We start from the raw sequence: 18,688 nt of genomic DNA, 5'->3' as shown, positions 1-18,688 counted from the left end.
GTGTGTACATTTTAGACACAGACAGCAAAACTTCGACGTCATGACGTAATTTTGCAGTTTACGTCAATAAAAATGACGTCATTTTTCTCCCTGCAGACTGACCTGACTTTGGATTTGATTGACATTTTAGTTCTTTTAAAGTGAGCGAAGACTTTTCAATAAAAGAGGGCGGGGGGGCGGGGGCGGGGGGGGGTGGGGGGGAGTGGTGGAACGAGAAGGTTTACCCCTCAACTCAAACCTGCCACAATCATCATCATCATCACCACCACCACCACCACAACCATCATCATCATCATCATCATCATCATCATCATCATCATCATCATAACCAACACCCCCACCAACACCAACACCACCTCCAACATCATCACCATCATAATCAGCTACACAACTTACCCACACCCAGACGGCGCAGCACGGCAGCGATATCCTGACCACACTGTGCGCAGTCCAACGGCCACCGACCTGTGTGAGCGTTGCCATGGTGACTCAGCCGTATCACGTTCAGCCCGTCCCCAATGGCAGGCACGCCGCTGTCTTTGTAGTCCTTGACTTTTAACCTGTCCATCACGGGCTGTATTTGACGCAGGATGGCGGGCGCCGAGCGGAGGGGGACAGTGAACACCTGTGTCTGCAGTGCTGGGGGTATGTCGTGGTTCATAACACCGGCACACCACAGGTACAGGTGTGGTACTCGCTGCGCTAGGCGTGTTACAAGGCGTGTGAGACGGGGACCATGCTTACCCCTGTGACACAGAATGGAGACATGGTGTTAGAGATGTGTGCCACACTCACATGAGACATGGTGTTAGAGATGTGTGTCACACTCACATGAGACATGGTGTTAGAGATGTGTGTCACACTCACATGAGACATGTTGTTAGAGATGTGTGTCACACTCACATGAGACATGGTGTTAGAGATGTGTGTCACACTCACATGAGACATGTTGTTAGAGATGTGTGTCACACTCACATGAGACATGGTGTTAGAGATGTGTGTCTCACTCACATGAGACATGGTGTTAGAGATGTGTGCCACACTCACATGAGACATGGTGTTAGAGATGTGTGTCACACTTACATGAGACATGGTGTTAGAGATGTGTGCCACACTCACATGAGACATGGTGTTAGAGATGTGTGCCACACTTACATGAGACATGGTGTTAGAGATGTGTCACACTCACATGAGACATGGTGTTAGAGATGTGTGTCTCACTCACATGAGACATGGTGTTAGAGATGTGTGTCACACTCACATGAGACATGTTGTTAGAGATGTGTGTCACACTCACCACATGAGACATGGTGTTAGAGATGTGTGTCACACTCACATGAGACATGGTGTTAGAGATGTGTGTCACACTCACCACATGAGACATGGTGTTAGAGATGTGTGTCACACTCACATGAGACATGGTGTTAGAGATGTGTGTCACACTCACATGAGACATGGTGTTAGAGATGTGTGTCACACTCACATGAGACATGGTGTTAGAGATGTGTGTCACACTCACATGAGACATGGTGTTAGAGATGTGTGTCACATGCACTCACATGAGACATGGTGTTAGAGATGTGTGTCTCACTCATATGAGACATGGTGTTAGAGATGTGTGTCACACTCACATGAGACATGGTGTTAGAGATGTGTGTCTCACTCACATGAGACATGGTGTTAGAGATGTGTGTCACACTCACATGAGACATGTTGTTAGAGATGTGTGTCACACTCACATGAGACATGGTGTTAGAGATGTGTGTCACACTCACATGAGACATGGTGTTAGAGATGTGTGTCACACTCACATGAGACATGGTGTTAGAGATGTGTGTCACACTCACATGAGACATATTGTTAGAGATGTGTGTCACACTCACATGAGACATGGTGTTAGAGATGTGTGTCACACTCACATGAGACATGTTGTTAGAGATGTGTGTCACACTCACATGAGACATGGTGTTAGAGATGTGTGTCACACTCACATGAGACATGGTGTTAGAGATGTGTGTCACACTCACATGAGACATGGTGTTTGAGATGTGTGTCACACTCACATGAGACATGGTGTTAGATATGTGTGTCACACTCACATGAGACATGGTGTTTGAGATGTGTGTCACACTCACATGAGACATGGTGTTAGATATGTGTGTCACACTCACATGAGACATGGTGTTAGAGATGTGTGTCACTCACATGAGACATGGTGTTAGAGATGTGTGTCTCACTCACATGAGACATGGTGTTAGAGATGTGTGTCACTCACATGAGACATGGTGTTAGAGATGTGTGTCACTCACATGAGACATGGTGTTAGAGATGTGTGTCACTCACATGAGACATGGTGTTAGAGATGTGTGTCACTCACATGAGACATGGTGTTAGAGATGTGTGTCACACTCACATGAGACATGGTGTTAGAGATGTGTGTCTCACTCACATGAGACATGGTGTTAGAGATGTGTGTCACACTCACATGAGACATGGTGTTAGAGATGTGTGTCACACTCACATGAGACATGGTGTTAGAGATGTGTGTCACACTCACATGAGACATGGTGTTAGAGATGTGTGTCACACTCACATGAGACATGGTGTTAGAGATGTGTGTCTCACTCATATGAGACATGGTGTTAGAGATGTGTGTCACACTCATATGAGACATGGTGTTAGAGATGTGTGTCACACTCACATGAGACATGGTGTTAGAGATGTGTGTCACACTCACATGAGACATGCTGTTAGAGATGTGTGTCACACTCACATGAGACAAGGTGTTAGAGATGTGTGTCACACTCACATGAGATATGATAAGCTTATAACAGTTGTCCGCAAAAGATGTCGCTTAATATTATACCATAATTACGTCTTTAGGATTTTAAGCAGATTGTGGTTATGACAACATGCAATTCCAGGCATACAGGGTGGTGCGAGTTACATCAATCAGACAGCTCTCACTCTTCCTCTTTCGCACACACACACACACACACACACACACACACACACACACACACACACACACACACACACCCACACACACACACACACACACACACACACACACACACACACACACACACACACACACCCATATGAACACAAACCTGCTGTCAAAGCGCGCCTCGTCGATCAAGACGTGTAGGTTGCCGTGTTCCACACATGCCAAGAGGTCGGTGACTGCCTGCTCGACATCCGCCTCCCTGCCCAAGATATCGTACCGGTGGTACGACACGCTGCCTGGTGTCAGGGAAGGCGTCGGGCCCGCGCTCTGCGACATCTCCAGCTGTTGTGTGATGGATGTGCTGACGGCCCTGCTGGCGTACTTTGTTGAGATGACGTGCACATCGTGCCCCTCTCGCAGCCACCTCACGCCCTGCAGCACCAACACCACCGTCTTACCTGTTGGAACACAAACAATAGTAAGGTTCATATGTTGCAGGACAATGTGAAAACAAGGCAGTGTTACATGTAGAGACGACTTGCACATCGTGACCCTGGTGATAGGGAAGATGTAGGCCCGCGATCAGCCACCTCAACCCCTGCACTACCAGAACTGTCATACCTGTTTACACATAAAATATAACCTAAACAATATACTGTACATGTATTACAACACAATGTGAAAGGAAGGCTCTGTTACATTGAGTCCGTTTCACCAGTTACATGCGAAACACAGCATCAGGAACATAGCAATAAGCATAACAAAATGGATATAACTGCCAAGAACATTCTTATTTTAGAAAATTACATTTCATGGAGACTAAATGAACAAACTTTTCTCCGAGTCAGCTGGATGCCTTTCCTTCAGTTGACACATTTTGGATGGAATCAGACGACACACACAGCGTGCACAAAACAAACCGTCCTCCAACAAAACTAGAACGTTCTGGTACGATGACGATAGAGTAACACTTGACAAAAAACAACGTCATACACATCGCGTCATTCATTCAACTAAGACGTCATTTGAGCAAACTAGCTGGCATCAGAGCACTGTTATGGGGCTGTCACACTATAACGAATAGCAGTAACTTATGAGAATTTTCATCGAAACGCTAGAGTACGTTTGACATAAGTTAGGACTGGTGTAGGTTTCTTATAAGTAGTAATACGTTAAAAGCACGCTGCTATAAGCTGGCATACGTTGTTGTATGCTGAGACCGAGAACAAAAATGTGAACATGTTCAAAATTTGTGGACGTATGCCGACGTACTCTTCATACGTTAGGCATACGCTAGACATACACTACGCATATGTTAACGTTACAGGTAGTTACTCATACGTCGAGATACGTTGAGATACGTCGAGCTACGCTAGCAGGAAGGTGGACCATACAGCTAACTTATCGATAACCTATTACAGTAGTAACTTACTTGTAACCTATGTCTTACCTATATCTAACGTATTAGAAGCATGTCTGACGATCGTGTAACTTACTGAACGTGTCGCTACCGTACAACTATCGTATCATTGGCGTTTTGCTGTCCCTGTATATAAATGGCTCTTCCTCTGCCGCTCTTGGTAGCAGTCTGCGTCTTCTGACCCATGTTGGTTGCTCGCACAGTGTGGAATGATGTTCTGTCTGAGATTGACGCAATATTTATTGTGATTGTCACGTGATCGTTCGAAACAAGCCGAGCCCGCTGCGCATAGGTTTCTCATACGTTACTTATACGTTGGGCATAAGGCGAGGCCGCTAGCTAGACATACGTTATGATACGCTATCATAAGTTTTATATAAGTTAGTGATGTGTTTCAAATAAGTTAGACGTACGCTATGAATACGTTATGCATTAGTCAAATCCTTCTCACCCTTTTTCATGTGTAAAGGAATTTAACGCTGCACTGACATAACTATGTGAAAATACGCAGCGGCTCCACTTTGCGTCAGAAAATGTAGTCTCTGCCGTCTAAGTTCATGCTCTTCTGTCTTTTCTTCAGATATCAGTTAATGTCCAATGTTCCGTTATAGTATGTTGCGAAACAAAGCCGTCTCCTTGACCAGGCAAAGTTTCGCAGTAATAACCAAGTCTTGTTTTTCCAAATTGTGTTCTTTACATTTTTAGAACTTTTAGAATTTAGTTATATTTCATTGCTAAGTTGTCTATTGTGTTGTTTACTCTCTCTTTTTCTTATGTCCCTTGTCTAATACTATGTGTCTGCACAAATATTCCCAGAGTTTTGAATTTTCAGAGAGATGTGATATTTCCTATTGTACCATGTATTTCAGAGAATGTTGTACTTCTTACTTAAAAAATGTATTTTCCCAGGCATGCATTCCGCCTTTCTGGCCCAGACTACATGCTAAACTTTTCAAAGATGCTATCACGTAATGCCAATACATGTCCAAAGTCACAGGGCTAGAATCGGCGGGTTTTGCCCCACTGCAAACAGACTTTCACGAAAATTATCCTTCCTGAATAAGGAACAGATCCCGGCATTTTTAGTTCTCTTCTTTCAAGGTGATGACGGTTGTGTTGTGGCACTAATGCTGTTTTTCTTCCTGAATTCCTTGACTCCCACTTCACATTGTAAAACAAACACATGTCCTCCTGTCCAGACAGACTTTACTATAACACGTACCCTTGACAGGTTTAGTCGTGTATTTATTTTTATGGCAATCTCTGTAGTTTTTGTTTTATTGCATATATTGAATTTAATATTGCTGGCTGGTGATGTGCATTTAAATCCTGGACCTCGGGACACAAGGCCTTCGGGGGAATTGGTTGTCGTACACATGAACGTGAGAAGTCTAAGACATAAACTGGATATTTTAGAATTTGAAATGAAGCACTTTGATATTGTTACCATGTCTGAGACTTGGTTATCAGAAGCAGTCAGTGATAATGAAATTTGTATTCAAGATTTTCATTTACCAGTACGAAAAGATCGACAAAATGATCCACACGGTGGGGTTGCAGTCTATGTTAAGAACAATTTAGTGTGCAAATACAGACCTGATTTAGATGTTAAAGATTTAGAAGCTGTCTGGATTGAAACGAAATTGAATCAGGAGACAATTCTTGTTGGTTCCTTTTACAGACCTCCAAATTCAACCGTAGATTATTGGAAGTTGGTCGACCAGTCAATTAGAACGGTTGGCAACTTACCCCACAAATATTTTGTTCTCGGAGATTTTAATTCTGATTACAGTAATAATCCCTCCACTCACTTATTAGATATTATTTTTCTGAATAATTTACACCAATTGGTTGAATTCCCTACCCGAATAACCGAAATTTCCAAAACTTGTATCGATTTGATTCTAACAGCAAGTACGGACATTGTTGATGAGGTCTTGGTCCTACCACCAGTTTGTAGTGATCACTCAGTTCCATTACTGAAGTTGAAAAATCACATTCCGAAAGAGAATAGATTTAAACGTGTTATTTTTGATTATAATAAATTAAACGTCGATGCACTAACGTTACAGAATTACAGAACGTTAATTGGATAGAGATCGCGAGTCAAGATTGTATTGACAAGGCAGCACAGACGCTTTCAGAAAATTTATTATTATCAGCAAAGAAATGTATGCCTGTTAAAACGGTAACTGTGCGAGAAAACGATGCCCCCTGGTTAACATCAGACATACTGAAATTACGGAATAAGAAAAGAGTTGTTCATACAATAGCAGCTCGTTTGGATACACCCGATGCTTGAGAAACCTTTCGCAATATTCGCAACGATTACACAGATGCTATACGAACCCGGAAATTAGAATATTTAAAAGAAATTGACGGTCGAGTATCAGAAATGAATCATTTCGGGACAAAAAGTTGGTGGAAATTAGTTAAATCGTTCTTGGCGAAAAGAGGTTCAAACGCTGACGCAATTCCACCCTTAATATTTGATGGTGTAACACATTATGGAAATGAAGAAAAAGCAACACTCTTCAACAATTTCTTTGTTGAACAGTCAAAATTACCAGATGATGATGACAACGTTCCTGACGTTGACAGATTAGATAGTGTCTTGGACGATGTGATCCTACGTACTCAGGAAGTAGAAACAGTTTTAATAAACCTTGATAAAACAAAAGCCGCTGGTCCCGACCAGGTGCACAACAGAATTTTGATATCTAGTGCCAGGCACATCTCAGAAGCTTTAACCCTCTTGTATAACAGATCTCTCCAGGAAGGCAGGTTTCCAATGGAATGGAAAAAAGCCCATGTATCACCGATTTTTAAAAAAGGAGATAAAACTGATTGTTCAAATTATCGACCCATTTCTCTCCTAAGCTGTATCGGAAAGGTGTTTGAAAAATGTGTCCAGTCACGAGTATTTGAATACTTAACTCTGAACAGCATTCTTACGCCTTACCAGTCTGGATTCATACCAAAAGATTCCACCACCTACCAGTTAATTTCTTTGTATAATGACTTGTGTAAATCTCTGGACAATAATATTCCTACCCAAGCCGTATTCTTTGACATATCTAAAGCGTTTGATAAAGTATGGCACAAGGGCCTCATTAGGAAACTGGAAGCAATCGGAATACGTGGACGGCTCTTAATCTGGTTCCAAGATTACCTCTTTGGGCGTAAACAGGCAGTTGTTTTAAAAGGAAATAAGTCAACATATTTACCCGTCTCAGCAGGAGTCCCACAAGGATCAGTATTAGGCCCTACGTTGTTCCTCGTTTATATTAACGATATGGTGAAAAATATTGAATCTGTTATTAAATTATTCGCTGATGACACAAGTATGTATTTATCCGTTGAAAATCATGTTCTCAGAGCCGAGATTCTAAATTCAGACCTGAGTAAAATTTTTAAATGGGCAAAAAAGTGGAACGTTCTTTTCAATCAAACTAAAACCGAATTATTAAATTTAGGCAGACAACAGAATCCGGATTTTACTGAATTAAAGTTTGGCGATATCACATTACAAGATGTAGAAAAGCACAAGCACCTAGGTGTAATCGTTCAAAATAATTGTAAATGGGAGTCCCAAACAAAATCTATCGTAGCCAAATGCCGCTTATTGATTTCTTGTCTGCGCTCATATAAATATAGATTAAGCAGAAAATCCCTAGAAAACATGTATAAATCATTCATATTGCCAAGTATTGATTACGCAGACGTTGTATGGGATAATTGCACTACCGGATTGGCAGATGAATTAGAAGGTCTTCACTTAGAGGCAATACGAATTATTATTGGAACAGTTCGAGGAACAAGTCACCGAAAATTATATCAAGAATCGGGTTTTATTACACTTTCTGAACGACGCAAACGCCATAAATTAATATTATTTCATAAAATTGTTCATAACAAAGTTCCCCCATATTTAAGTGCTGAACTCCCACCTCTCGTATCTGCGGAAAACCCGTATCACAGGAGACGCCCATTAGAACGCAAGATTCCACCGTACAAAACTGAATTGTATAAATCATCGTTTTTCCCATCAACAACACATTTATGGAATGCCTTGCCTGATGCAATCAAACTTACTGAATCCATAAGCCAATTTAAAAGATATCTAACTGCTAACGATCCAGTTGTGCCACCGTATTTTTACATTGGAGAACGACAGGTCCAAGTGATTCACAGTAAATTAAGGTTAGGCATGACCGATTTAAACCAGCACCTAGTCGATAGGCATTTGAGCAATAATCCAGCGTGTGCCTGTGGCCACGCATCAGAAGACGTAAAACACTTTCTTTTAGATTGCCCTCAATACGATAGAGACCGAACCAGAACAATAGGTACTCTCCCCACTGACCAAATTACGATAGCAACACTCTTATTTGGTGATGCACGATTGTCAAAAGAATCAAACGAATCTGTTTTTGATAAAGTCCAGGAATACATTATTTCAACTGGCCGACTTGGGGCAAAACGAATTTGAGTGCAGTATGCCCCATTCATTATAGATAATCTAAGTCTAAATTTAATTAAGAAGTTATAGCGATTGTTTTTGGTATATATATGCAATTGTGATGTATACTAATGTACTCTCTCTCTCTCACTCTCTCTCTCTCTCTCTCTCTCCCTCTCTCTCTCCCTCTCTCTCTCTCTCTCTCCCGACTTACTCTCTCTCTCTCTCGCTTACTCTCTCTCTCGCCCTCTCCTTTCCTCTCTCTCTTTCCCTCTTATATTCTTTGTCCACTCTATTGTCGTGTCCTGTCTCCATTATGCCTTTGCTTTTTGTCAAATATGTATATATATATATATACATGTATGTTTTGCACATTTTGTTTGTTTCTCATTTGTTTTGGTTTGGAAAGTACTTGTCGAAGTCTCGTCGCAAGTTATTGTAATCCATATGTTTAATTCTCCCGTTAGGGTCACCACCATAAGCTTGAGCTTGTTGATGATCCGTAACATGTATCATGTTCAAATACATATGAATTGTTGAATAAACACTGTTTAAACCATTAGTCAAATTTAGATGCTTTTTTTCGACGTATGCCAACGTATTGACGTTATTTTTTGACTTTTCATACGCTAGACATAAGTTTTTTTAAAACGCTAGAGTGTGACAGCCCCATAAGGAAATCCGAAACATTGTTTTGTCAGTATCGTTTGCCGCAACAACAGCGACGACAATAATTATTGTTGTTGTTTACGATGATGATGGTGATGATGATGAATGATGATGATTGATGATCGATGATGTTGCTGATGGTGATGATGATGATGATGATGATGATGATGATGATGATGATGATGATGATGATGATGATGATGATGATGATGACAGCACCCTTCACACACATGTCAGCAGGTGTACGGTGTAACCTCATTCACGTCCTGTCCTACTAGTGATGTTCACATGTGCGACTTTCAGCCAATTTTGAAACAATGTTTGTCAATGAGAAGCAGGCATGGGAATTGTCGGGCAAAAGGCACATTTTCGCCGTTTATTTTATTTATTTTGTTCCGCCGTAAAAGCTAAAGTGTCCGCCGAAAAAATAAATCAGGGAGGCAAAAATGGTTCTGAAAACTGAATTTAATGGCATCCTTGGAGCTCAGATGACACCAAAGTGCACAATTTGGGTTCTTTGGAGAAAATTTTTTCCGGGGGGTCATGCCCCCGGACCCCCCTAGTAAGGCTAGGTGCTTCGCGCCGTTGACTGAGCTTACTTACACATTGCAGCCTTTTTGACTTTTTCAATTCCCATGCCTGGAGAAGGCAGACAATAGTTGGTGCAGCAAAATAATCGCGATGTTAACCATGTAAAAAGACAACCCCCATTTTGTTCAATTGCCAGCAGGCTTCTGGTCGAGAAGAAACTCCCGTTGAAAACTGTCACGCGACTTTGAACAAAGACCCTAAATACAGGGCGTTTGCTCATCCTGAACTCAGGTCAAAATGAGTTCGGCTCATTCTCTCCCTGACAGGATGCCTTGAGTTTTCTTGTCTGGCAAGGAAAACGATTATTTTACATATTTAGAGCTTTTTGTAATGTATTATTGATATAAGCAGATTCGCGATCGTCGATAATGATTTTTCATGGTGTTTTGTACTTTTTAAATTACAAAGGAATTGATATGTAAGACAATTTCAAGCGAGCTATTTTTCGCGGCTGTATTTTCTGTGCAAAGAACTCTAAATATGGCAAAAGTGTCACGTGATAATCAACCGTTTGGTTTCGGCGCTCACTGGAGCAGACGATTTTTTCTGTAACCAGTTGACAGTGATGAAACCATATATTACGGTCTCCTTCCGGCAGCAGTCCCAAAATTTCGACTTGTTTTGACCTTAGAACGATGTCTTTATCATAACTGTGAAGAACACAACGGAGATCACTGTCGAAGTCGGCCAATCTGCAATAATTTTCGTCTCGCGAACAGAGAAAGGGGGAATGTACGTTCTGGCTCACCGATTCCGACAGACCCTAAATATTAACGCAAAATAGGCTTCTGGACTAAACTTTTACTAAAATGAAACATGCGACAAAATCAGAAAAATACTGCATAAATCCATACAAAAAAAATACAGTAAAGTAAGGTTGTTTTGAACCAATGCCGGGTCTGTCGGAATCAGTAACCCAGAACGTACATTCCCCCTTTCTCTTATACAACATTCTTAAGCTCAATACGCTCTCTCATTTACAAACTTTACTTCATATGTTCTTTCACTGTTAGAATTATATCTGATACATGCAATGTGACTGTCTAAACGAATAGTTAACTCTTTACAAGTGATTCTATTTTTACTTTTTCTTCCCGTCCTATTTGAATCCCCTTTTTTAAAAACTGCTTTTTCAGATCTTCTATATCGATTGGCTTGTTATATTCAGCTCGTGTTTTTGTTTGAATACTTGCTTTCTTACTTTTGTAGTCATCAAAGTCTGTTTGTATCTGTTTGAATTCTTCGTCAGAAACTTTTGAATCTTCAAGTGCTTTACTGATAGACAGTTTTAGGCTAGACAATTTTGATGATGCAAGAGTGGAAATGGATTCGTGTTTTTCAAGCTTTTTCACAATTTTTTTCATTATAGCTGATGCTATAAATGATAAACCACCAACTGCTGCTGCGACACCACCTAGGATTAGAGAAACTGGAGTCCCTACTCCGGTAGCTAACAGAATTGTTCCCGTTACACCTGCAGCTGATGCAAGGATAGTAGAACCAGTGCTGGCATTAGAAAGGCTGTTGTAAGTTGTTGAGTACTTACGTCTAGCGCGAGAATATTTTTCTAATTCATCTTCTAGTTGTTTTTGTATATTACTAATGTGTGCCAGTCTGAATTGTTGACTTTCTGCTGCACTTTCATCAATATTAGGATAAAGCTTCACACTGCTAGTCATCTTTTTAATGCAAAATATAAAATATTTATCTTAATTCTCACTGGCCAGTGTTTCTGCTAAGCTTTGAAGCTGTTCATTGCTTAACACCTTATCTGTATAGTAGAAAGCAATCAAATCAAGATAAGTAAGATTAATACTTCTTATTTCTGTTAAATTATTTATATCTGCGTTAACAACAACATTTTGGTTTGACGTCTGTTTTTTTATTGTGTTAGAATCCTTTTGAACAGCAATAAATACTCTGACTTCTTCAACATTTAATGGTCTCCAGTTGAGATTTATTCCTCTCATTAGAACAGTGTTTGTGGTTTCTTCCCTTTTCCTGACAACTATATCAAATATCATAGTTGCATTCTGCCCTATTGGAAGCTTGGGTATAAAATCGACAATGGTGTCAGCGTCCTTTGCAACACTTTGTTTTCTGTGAATGAGATAGTTGTTCTTATGGAAAGGTTTAACTGCAACTTCTCCCCTGCTGTTAATCGCAGGAACAAGGCTAACAATTAGTGGTCCAGCATTGATTGACTTACGGAATGTGTCGTCTTTTCCAACAAGAGTGTATGGACTCACAAGTTCAAACTTCATTTCCCAGTCAATCTTTTTTATAACAGGACTAAGTACCCATTTTTTATTCTGATGTTTCCACATGTAGAATGTGTCATCGACAATTGGATCAGGTACATTAACATCACGGATTTGACCTAGTTTGAGAAATCTTGGTTTCTTTTCATCGTCGATTTCCTTTCTCTTGTAATGACCAGTGTCTGTAAACTCGAATGCATACACTGCACCAACTTCAGCATTGCTCTCAAAGTCGATAGCGTCTGCTAAATCTTTCAACTCTATAGTTGAACATGCAACAGGATAAGCTATTGTAGGTCCACTCGACATTTTAATACTCAATATTTTATGGAACTATTTCCAATGTAATGTTAAACAAACAATCAACTGGTTGTCCACTTTGATTTTTCAGATCAATGTGTAGGAATTCATGACACCCTTCCTCCAAGTCCTTGAACTGAAGTGTCTTAAATGTTGGCACGTGCATTTTACAAAAAGAGGCATCACTCGGTGGAAGAATCCTAAGCAGATCAGAACGCTGATCATTAAACAGATTATAGGATGTGTTAAGCTCTCTCATGTGAACAAACAGTACACTGTTAACATCCATGTCAATGGGACGTGTTCCCTTGTATAAATTTGTAATTCCAAGCATATCAAGGAGTTTGGTTGGAAACTCAACGTTTACTTCTCTAGTTTTGGGCATAGTAAGAGTAGCAATGAGACTTGCATGATTTAAACTCGCTGTAATACCTACTGGAGCAAACAATTCTTTCTCTAAAGTGCAGAAGTCATAGTAACCATCTTCTACAGAATGTGTTTTACCATTAATTCTAACCCAGTTGTTAGCCTTTTTTTTACTGATATTATACCAAGTAACCTTGTACATAATTTCATGCAGTGCAACTTTCATTCCTCCATTTTGATTGTTGATAGGGGTTGCAAGTTTAACTGGCACACTAGTCTTCACATTTGTTAGTGTGATAAACATTTTTTATTCAACAACAAAAATGAGTCAGTATAAATTCAACAAAGACGTTAAATACAAAACTGGACCATATTACAATCCAAAGACTATTTCTTTCCATGAGTTGGACTTTGCTGTAACAGAAACAGAATCCATTCGCGTTAAAGTGCCTGACCCATTCCATTCTTACCTAAATCCCCCAATCAAAAATGATAGTGTTCCAAAGATGTGGAACTCTCACCCAATGCAGTTCTATCAGAATCAGTTAAACTTTGCAATATTCTGTGCAACCACAGGATGTGGAGTGTCCTATGCAGACCACATGAATAATTCAAACTTACTGACAAAGTGTGTGTACACATTTCACGTTTACTATCAGTGCAGGAGAATCTTGTCTGAACTTCAGGCACCAATGCCGCATGAAAAGAGCTGGAACCCATTCAACAATAGGATAAACATGAAAGTGTATGAGCGTCTCTGCAATGAATTCAATATAGATTTTAAGACCGACTTTAGGCAAAAGCAAGACAAAAACCATGGCATGGGAACACTATATTTATGGGGTGTCCACAGGAGGTATAATTTTGATTACTGGCCAGGTCATACATCTTTTTCTTCAAATGTGCAGGTACAGTTAGGATCAATAGAACAACAGCACCACAATGCATGGACTACTTTTATATTAGACACCGGCAAAGGTTTCACTGGATCAGGTGTTGAAAGGATCAATGAATCTATCCGAACATATGCGTGGTGCTTGCTAGGCTCGCAGGCACAGACACGATCAAACATACTGAGAACAAGCACAGGGTTTGGTGCACAGAAACAGTTGTTATCAAATTTAGAAGATGTCATAAACTCTGCAGTTGATCTGCCTTCCAGCATCAAAAGGTATCAAGACTCTCTCCGTTATGCAAGATCAAAAGTTGACTTTGCTGTTGGTAACGGCCTTTACATGTTACCTTCTGATCTCCAGCTGCAGATTGGAACAATAACAAATTATAACAATGAAATCATTATTGCTAGTGACACCCAGCCGCTTGGAAAGGGTGAAGAACTGAATTCAGAAATCAGAACGATGTTACAGCCATATCACAATGAACAGAAACAAAGCGTGACAAGTGAAGATCGGGCTGCAGGTGAAGATCATTCTGTCACTAGTGATGATCAAGCTGTTAGTATTAGTGATGATCATGAATCGCAGAAGACTGCTCTAGTAATTGGTGGAGTGGGTGTAGGCTTACTTTTGCTTTATTCTCGTTAGCAGAACACCTGCAATTAAAACTATTAGAGTCCAGAGATGTTCAGCCATGAAACCAACAACTTTACCTGCAAAAGATAACAGCCAGCTAACAATTGAACCAATGATTCCTGGAAGTGCATCCAAAGCTTTTGCTGCTAGTTTCTTTAATAGTTCTGCAATGTGTTTGAGTTGTTTCTTTACCCATCCCGGATCAGATGGAGATGAAGGTGGAGGTGGAGGTGGAGGTGTGACAGTGCCACCTGTGAGTGTTAACACTAATGTGCTTATTGCAAATCCTAACGCAGTTAGTATACTAGCTATTGTGATTCCCTGCTCTCTGAAAAGCGTTCTAATTCTTTCAGCAAGAGTTGTGTCTTCGTAAAGGATTCTTTGAATTGTATTTTTTATTCTGCTGACCTGTGTTCTCAGTTGTTCTCTATTGTTACTTAGAACTTCTAACCTTATGGCTTTCTCCTCCTGCAAATCTTTTAAACGCTTAGAAATTCTGTTTTTTACTTCTTGTTCTAGGTTCAAATCATCAGCATCAGCAAGTTTTTGTTTCTCTTTGTTTATATCTTCATCCAGCTGACCTAGTTTTGACAGATTATTTGCTATTTCACCTCTGATGGTTTGTAGTGATTGATTAAGGGCTTCTATTTCTCTCATAGGTAATAGTTCATGTGGAGTCTTCAGTGAAGTTTCCTCAGAAAAAGAAGTCTCTATCTCTTGTATAAGTTGATCAGCCTCATCTGCAAGTTTATTAAGATCTTGCAATGGAACAGATTCTATTTGAGTAGCAGTTGGTAGTCCTAGTTCTGCTTGTTGAAGTAAGGAAACAACATGGGAAGCTGATGACCGTGTGCTAGGCACAATATCTAATTGCCTAAGTCGATTAGCAGTAAGTTTTTGTTTTAGTGAAACTTTTGATAGAAACTTAGCAGGATTAGATTTATATGTAAGTTGGACTTTTTCTCCTTTATCGCTAGTTGTATATAAATGATTTGCTTCCATTTTGAACTGGTTTGGATCTAAAACATCAGGTTCTTCTCCTAAACTTTTGTAGAAATCTCTAACTTTACCTTCCAGAAGTTCATGTCGTGCCACCTCATAATGCAGTGAATGATGGTAGGGAACCAAAGGGATTGCTTCGCTCATGTCGTCCGCTGGCTCAAATAAATCTTCAAATCCACCTTCTGCCATTTGTAACTTATTTTTTATTTTGAAAATAAAAAAAGATGGCACAATCGTTCGGTTCTGTTCTTGATCCTTACAGAAGGCTGAAAGAACCTCTCGGGGTAAAAGGAATAAGGCAAACAGTTATAGTTACAAATAATCCTTCTACTATTGATCAGAATGAAATACTTACTGTTAGGTTTCCTAATCTAGGTAAGAACGATGTTATTGTACCAGGCACTGTAAGACTATCATTCAAATTAGAATTAGAATCTGGCTCAGATGAAAATAGGACTTTGGCTTATAATGTAGGAAGAGCAATTGTGAGGAAGATTACTGTCAAACTGGAAGGGCGGGAAGTGATGTCATTGAATAATGCAGATGTATTTTTAGTTTATGCAGATAATTGGTTGACTGACAATGAAAAGAAAAACAGAGTGTTTCAAGGGATTCAGTCAGACAATGGGATAAAAGTTAGAATAGGAGCAGGAGATAAAGCTGATAACAAAAAAGATAACGCTGTCAATGTTGCTTTTGGAAACAAATTTTGTATTCCACTTGACTTTGAACTCATAAATTCACATCCTCCCTTCTATCAAGGAGCATTGCGTGACAGGCTGTCATACGACCTGACTTTCAATAGTTATGATCGTGTTATGCTTTCACAAGACCCGGAAGCAAAGTATAAGGTGTCTGGAATTTCTTTAGAGTTTGATGTTGTAAACCATCCTGAACTGGCTAGACTTATAGAAAATCAGTACAGTTCTAAGCTGCCTATCTATTATGAAAGAGTGTTGAATCACAGTACACTTTCAAAAAGCCAGGCTGATCCAATCTGGAACATTAACTTGAATACACCAGCTAGGTCAATGAAGGGAATACTTATGTTGTTTGAGGAACCAAAAGATTCATATGAAAGGCAAATAGAAAAGTTTTACAATCCACTAATCAATAGAGTATATTGCACAATTGAAGGGCAGCCAAACCAAATATTTGCATCTGGCATGCTGCCATACCAACACTATGATGAAGCAAGAAAGTACTTTACTGGAGGAAGATTGAAAGACCCAACATCTGATCTTGTGGCTAAAGATCTACATTTACACGGTGTTGGCGTAGAAGATTTCTTGACAAATAAATATGCGTTATGGCTGGATCTCAGAACAACTGACGACAACAAACTGCATGGAAGTGGAAGGCGAATTGAAAACGGATCAGAAGGAATCACAATACAAATTGAAAAGGAAGTAGGGAGTAGTAGTAAATCAGTTAAGATCTACGTGTTTGTTGTGTCAGATGCGCAGTTAAACATCTCTGAAAGCAGATTACAGGATATTGTTTATTGAACGTGTTAAAATGAAGTATCTAGATTTTCTTCCAAAAGATCCACACTGTTCTTTGATTTGTGGGGCAACAGGTTGCGGCAAAACAAGATATGTTTTGGATTTATTACAGACTGTTTACATAAATCACTTTGAACACATAGTCATATTCTGTCCAACCATAAAGCATAACAGAACATACAAGGAGAGAAAATTCATATGGTCTGATCAAAATATATTTATTGTAAATCCTTCTGATCGTCTAAATGTTTGCTTGGAGCATTATTTCGATCTTTTTCAGAACACGCCAACACTGTTTATTATTGATGACTGTGCAGCAGAACGTGACATTGTTAGAAAGAAAAGTGCACTAGCAAAGCTTGCATTCAGTGGACGACATGCATTAATATCAGTTTGGATATTAACACAAAAATACAATGCAGTTCTGAAAGACTTTAGAGAGCAACTCAAAACAATAACATTGTTCTATTCAAAGGACCGTGACAGTTTTGAAGAGTGTCTTCGAGAAAATGATGTCATTGAAAACAAACAGGAGAGAGAAAGAATAAAGAATAATCTGAAATCTTCTAAGCACTCGAAACTGGTTTTAAAAACTGATCAACCAGTTCAGTATGTATGTTTGTAGAAATCCTTGCTAAGTTCTTACCAAGTTCTTACTCAAGTTCTTGTCAAGTTCTTACTCAAGTTCTTGTCAAGTTCTTACTCAAGTTCTTGTTAAGTTCCTACCTAAGTTCCTACCTAAGTTCTTACTCAAGTTCTTGTTAAGTTCTTGTTAAGTTCCTACCTAAGTTCTTACTCAAGTTCCTACCTAAGTTCTTGTTAAGTTCCTACCTAAGTTCTTACTCAAGTTTAATTACTAGATTTTAATTTTATTCTGCATCAAAATAAAATGAACTGTGATGAATTGCTGATGCAGACTGCTACAGATATTGAAATCTGTGACAGTAGGACTATACCTGATAAAAAAGAAAGATTGTATTCACTTGCTGTTTGTGGAAAAACAAAACACTACCTTGGGCAGCAGTTAACTGTGGAAGAAGTACAACATCTTTCCTCAGAAGATATAGAAAAGTATCATGGACGGTATGAATCAGTGCTTGGTTCTAAGATGGTTAGAAGTATTGGACAGACTGTTATAGGTTTGTACACAAAGATTTTTGGACATTTTACACCTCTCGACTCGGAGGAAGACTTAACACATGATCTAACTCATGACCCTGTTGTTTCCAAGTCCCTCGAATCTCTTGCCTGTGGCCTGTATTATCGATTTGGTGCTTTATTAGTACCATTTGTTGCTGGATTAATTACTTTCAAACACATTAATTTTCAGAATAAAAAAGATGACAGATCAGTTGAAGCAGACAGTGGAGCAGACGAAAATACCAGAAGTGAACACAGTGACAAAGAAACCTGGTAGAGTAGAAGCAGGAAAAAAACTAGCCGAATGGAACAGACAAAAAAAGTTAAATCAAAAGGCAAAGCAGAACATTATGTCTGAAGTTGAGCAGACACCAAACATTCCTGAAGTGACTAAGGTCACACAAACTGATCAAGAATTAAAATCTTCATTTCTATCATACAGAAAAGTAGCTGTAGCAGCTGTTGTTGGAGGAGGTGGATACTTGCTTTA

General features: G+C 39.6%; 2 protein-coding genes across 2 annotated transcripts in view; both read right to left on the bottom strand.

The window, feature by feature from the left end:
* LOC138974920 (uncharacterized) overlaps positions 1–743 on the bottom strand; it is a 2,075-nt gene extending 1,332 nt beyond the window's left edge. The window contains exon 1 of the mRNA XM_070347633.1: positions 397–743. Coding sequence (XP_070203734.1) covers positions 397–661 — 265 coding nt within the window. The 5' untranslated portion in view covers positions 662–743. The remainder of the gene's footprint in view (positions 1–396) is intronic.
* LOC138974447 (uncharacterized) overlaps positions 741–18,688 on the bottom strand; it is a 34,402-nt gene continuing 16,454 nt past the window's right edge. The window contains exons 5-7 of the mRNA XM_070347162.1: positions 3,114–3,408; positions 1,084–1,150; positions 741–746 (exon numbers count right to left, since the gene is read on the bottom strand). Coding sequence (XP_070203263.1) covers positions 741–746; positions 1,084–1,150; positions 3,114–3,408 — 368 coding nt within the window. The remainder of the gene's footprint in view (positions 747–1,083; positions 1,151–3,113; positions 3,409–18,688) is intronic.

This window comes from Littorina saxatilis, linkage group LG8 (assembly GCF_037325665.1).
Source record: "Littorina saxatilis isolate snail1 linkage group LG8, US_GU_Lsax_2.0, whole genome shotgun sequence".
NCBI lineage: Eukaryota > Metazoa > Mollusca > Gastropoda > Littorinimorpha > Littorinidae > Littorina > Littorina saxatilis.
The sequence above is the reverse complement of the archived record's forward strand: the minus strand, read 5'-3'. Positions and strand labels throughout refer to the sequence as shown.